At 36.9% G+C, this 4,079-nt stretch overlaps 1 protein-coding gene across 1 annotated transcript; it reads left to right on the forward strand.

Moving 5' to 3' along the window:
• Positions 1-287: 287 nt before the first annotated feature.
• Positions 288-3,634, forward strand: LOC148842641 (tetraspanin-19-like). The gene is made up of 6 exons (XM_088959839.1): positions 288-1,144; positions 1,502-1,601; positions 1,699-1,779; positions 1,878-1,982; positions 3,063-3,350; positions 3,443-3,634. Exons 1-5 carry the CDS (start codon positions 981-983, stop codon positions 3,237-3,239), a joined length of 627 nt encoding a protein of 208 aa, XP_088815965.1. The 5' UTR covers positions 288-980; the 3' UTR covers positions 3,240-3,350; positions 3,443-3,634.
• Positions 3,635-4,079: the final 445 nt, after the last annotated feature.

The following is a 4,079-nucleotide window of genomic DNA, read 5'->3' on the forward strand; positions in this document are numbered from 1 at the left end:
AAAGAAAAAATCACTCTGTTGTTATGACAGATTTGGAAAAATAGAAATGATAAATTCTTTAATAACAGGGGATGCCCCCTGATGCTCTTTCTCTAAAAGAAAGAAAAACATTATCCATCAAATAGTTAAGTCTTGATTTGGATCAAATCAAAATTAATTTTGATGCCTCTATGGTGAATGCACTATTGCTTGTGTGGCCAGGGATTTTATGGATTGCATTTTGGACCTCGAAACTAAGTAAAATTAGGTTTACTGCATTAAATGTTGTGGCTCTAAACTTTTCAAACAGATACATCATCATAGAGGGAGATTCTATCCTTGTCATCGACAATTTATGGAAGAAGATTTCCCCTTAGAGAATGCAGCGAATTATTGAGGAGTGCAGTTTACCGGCCGGGAGAGTCTGAAGGAAAGGTGGAGTACCTGTAAGTCTAAAGGGCAATGCGGCTGCTGATTGGTTAGTTAGATTAAAAAAAAGACGTGTTTCCCTCTAATTGGAGGGTGCACGCTTCTGTCTCAACCATGAACTGAGGGGTTCACAGGATGCGAGCTCCTGTTTCAACCGTCTAACCATCAGTCTTTCGCATGGCCTTGTTTCGGTAGGTATTGACTATTGACAACGAGGAAAGAATGCAACCATACGGTCCAACTTTCCAAAGGTTTCTTTCCCCACTCGCCCTCAAGATTGAAGCAGCCTCAATTATTCAAATATTTCTTCTTGCTATAAGGATCATGTTAGTATGCAACCATACGGTCCAACTTTCCAAAGGTTTCTTTCCCCACTCGCCCTCAAGATTGAAGCAGCCTCAATTATTCAAATATTTCTTCTTGCTATAAGGATCATGTTAGTGTCAGTGAAGAAGGTAAGATGAGAGAGCTAAGCAGCAGAGCAACACCCAGAAGAAGGTTTGAGTTGAGGTAGACTCCGTACTTTGCCGTCTATGAGTGCCTAGCAGTGATTACTGGTTACAGACCCAACAATGATAACTTGCACCAGGTGCTTCTTGCACTACACAATGAGGACGGTCAACCTGGTGATCAACTTCTGTGGGATTGCTATGATTATCTACTCTCTCTGGTTGTTGAAGAGGTGGGGCCAAGGAGAATCTCAGCTAAATCCTGCGTTACCTCGTACCGCCCCCTGGTAGTTCTTCCATCCCCACCTATTTTTTATTTGCCTTTTGTTATTGTTCATTAGATTGATGAAGTTCCCGTGTTGGGGATTTTAAATGGTATGGTATCTAATTTCTGGAAGTAGGTAACCTAATTGCTTGCTTCTTCTTATTCCTCTTCACAATCAATGAGGTGGGTTAGCCTTAGAAATGAGAGTCAGGCTCTCACCAAATCCAAAATATGCTGAGATTTGGCAAAAAGAGGGGTTCTGATTAGAAATCGATCTACTCTCCATTGTTTCTTTCTTGTTTTCTGTTTTGAGTGAATAGGTGGTGGCCTTTCTGTTTCTCCTCTTGCTCATATATACTTCACTATGTTTGTCCTACAGGTTCATCTACACATGCCTAGCGCTTGGCATTGTTATTTGCTTCAGCATGCTCTGCGGCCATGTTGTTGCCAGTTACTCCAGTAATTTTGCCCTTTTTATTGTATCCTTTTCAATTAACTTAGAATCATCCCCCCCTCCATAGAAGAAATTATATAGCAATCTAACCACTAATTAGTTTATCCTTAACCAATTTCAAGTACATTGTATCTGTTTTCTTCATTCTCTGTCTCCAAATCGGGGCCATTGTTGAAATCTTCTTCGAGATGAACGTGCTTGCTGTATGTTCTTTCACACCCATTGATATAGACCTTCCAATGGAGTATTTATTTCTGTTTCCTCTCATACAACACTGAATTTCTCCCTTCTCTTGTGACAGAAAATTTCCAAATATGTTGTCGATCAAGATATGAGGTTCATTAACTTTCTGACTGTGCATATGACCATATGTCGCATTATTGGAGTAGTGGTCTTAGTAGCTCAGGTAAGATATAAACATCATAAACTTCTTACCAAGAAATTGTTCTGAGCACTATTACTATTTGCTTTTTCTTTTCTTGTAAATACGAAATGAACTAATCAGCTTCTGGGGTGTTTTCCAACATGAATTTTGTTGTTTTTCTTGTTTATATCAAAACCAACATTTCAGCAGAAAAAGAAAAACACAATATTCTCAGTTAGATTCAACTATGAACTTATGATACTGGAAAAACTTGTAACCAATCAACCAGTATCATAAGTGGTAACTAATCAAGTGGTATTCATCAAAATTCAAAGCACTTCTGGTATCATACCTTTCCGTCATCATAGGTTTACCCTTCAGGAAGATACCCTGTTTCTAAAACCAACAAAAATATGCATTCAAAAGAAGAAACATGTTTTTCAAAAGGAACAACATTTTTGGCTACTATTTGGTGTGTTGAAACACATTGAAATTTCCTATAGAGCCTCTTACAAGTGTTGCTTTAATGTTTCTATAAATCAAACCAACTCACATATAAATGTATTTGGATCCAAAATATAAATAAAAATAAATTCTATGTTTATTTGCAGTACAAAACTACAAATATGAACCTGATAGAAATTTTGCACCTTTTGCATTCGTTTATTTGTAACCATGATTTGCACTCTTACCTGATACAAAATTTTGCACCTATTTGTACTCCCATGCATTTACACAAGTACAAATGAAATTCTCACTGCAAACAAACTGAGCCAAAAGTAGAAAGGTGAACTACATTTGCATTTGTTTAGAATGTGCATCCGGATATTGCATCTGTATGCTTTATGAACAGAGGAAAACATGTTTTTGAAACCAAAAGTTCCAAGAACACATTTCTGATTTTTTAAAGAAAAGCATTACACAATAAAAAAAATCTGCTTTGTCTGTTTTAGTTTTACAAAATAATGATTTTCTCAAACTAACCATAGACCCATTTTTCTTAAAATCACAACAAATAAAACAATCACATTGGAGAATACCCCCTTATTTGTCTACTATTAGTTCAGGAATTACTTCTGGCTAGAAAATATGATAATGATAAGAGGTATTACCCATTTTCAGATCACTGCTTTTATCCTGGCAATCATTCTTTGGGCCATGGGATCAGAACCAAGGAGTCACTGTATTGTCCTGGACTCAAATGAGCTAAGATATTCATTTTTGCTGGGACCTGGCCCGCTGGAAAATCTTAATAGATCAAGGATGAACCGGAGGTGGTTATATTGCAATGAGAGGTAACTGGAAACAACACGTTTTGTTTTGCGTCAATCCAATTCTGCGTCAAACAAGAACATTGGAGCCCTCAAACTCTCACAAGGGACGAATTCTGAGACATGGACAGAGAAAACGGTAAGTTCATAGTTAGTACAAGGTTTTTTGGAAACAGAATTAGTACTTTTTTTCTTTGATAGCTAGGAATTAATTACAAGCATTACTGGCAGATGAAGAAGAGTATTGGTAGAGCTGGAATAAATTAATGGATTATTACTGGCAGATGCAGTTAATTTATTTTTCCTTGTATGTACCTTGCAAGTGGAAGAAAGTCGAGTGAGTTCAGCTCAGTTATAATTTAAAACATGTTGTAAATTTGAATCTAAAAATGTATGGAGGCAAATGTAAACCCTGTTACATCCCTTTATGGTATCATTCGCTTGGCAAAATTTAGAGGAGAGTTCATATCAAAACCTCCTGAACTGAATTAGTTTTCTGAGCAATACAGTGAGCTATTAGTTCTAATTACATGATCAAATGAAATAAAACTAAAATGTGAAGCAACAGATTTGATCTCATCCAACACATGCTACAAAGTTCAAGGAATTGAAACTTTTGATCCTTTCAGAGCCAGGATCAAAAGAAGAGAATCAAGAACACATTCAACACTTCCTAATTTTGTGATCTTGCAAATGAACAACAAACGGAATGGCTTGACATTCAGCTTCTAGAGCACCAAATTTTAAATGAAGAGGTCCACCTGCAGCAGCCAAAAAGGACCTAGAATTAGAACAAGCTAATACACCAAAAGAACCTTTACCTTCATTGGAGATCCCTCCATGGCTCCTTCACACCAGATTCAAACAG

Source organism: Nelumbo lutea, chromosome 8 (genome assembly GCF_056320005.1).
Source record: "Nelumbo lutea isolate HS-2025 chromosome 8, American lotus-T2T, whole genome shotgun sequence".
NCBI classification, from domain to species: Eukaryota; Viridiplantae; Streptophyta; class Magnoliopsida; order Proteales; family Nelumbonaceae; genus Nelumbo; species Nelumbo lutea.

Coding starts and splice junctions, on each gene's coding strand:
- LOC148842641 (XM_088959839.1), top strand. CDS start 981: ATGATAACTTGCACCAGGTGCTTCTTGCACTACACAATGAGGACGGTC. Junction 1,780..1,877: donor TCGAGATGAACGTGCTTGCT/GTATGTTCTTTC, acceptor CTCTTGTGACAG/AAAATTTCCAAATATGTTGT. Junction 1,983..3,062: donor TAGTGGTCTTAGTAGCTCAG/GTAAGATATAAA, acceptor ACCCATTTTCAG/ATCACTGCTTTTATCCTGGC.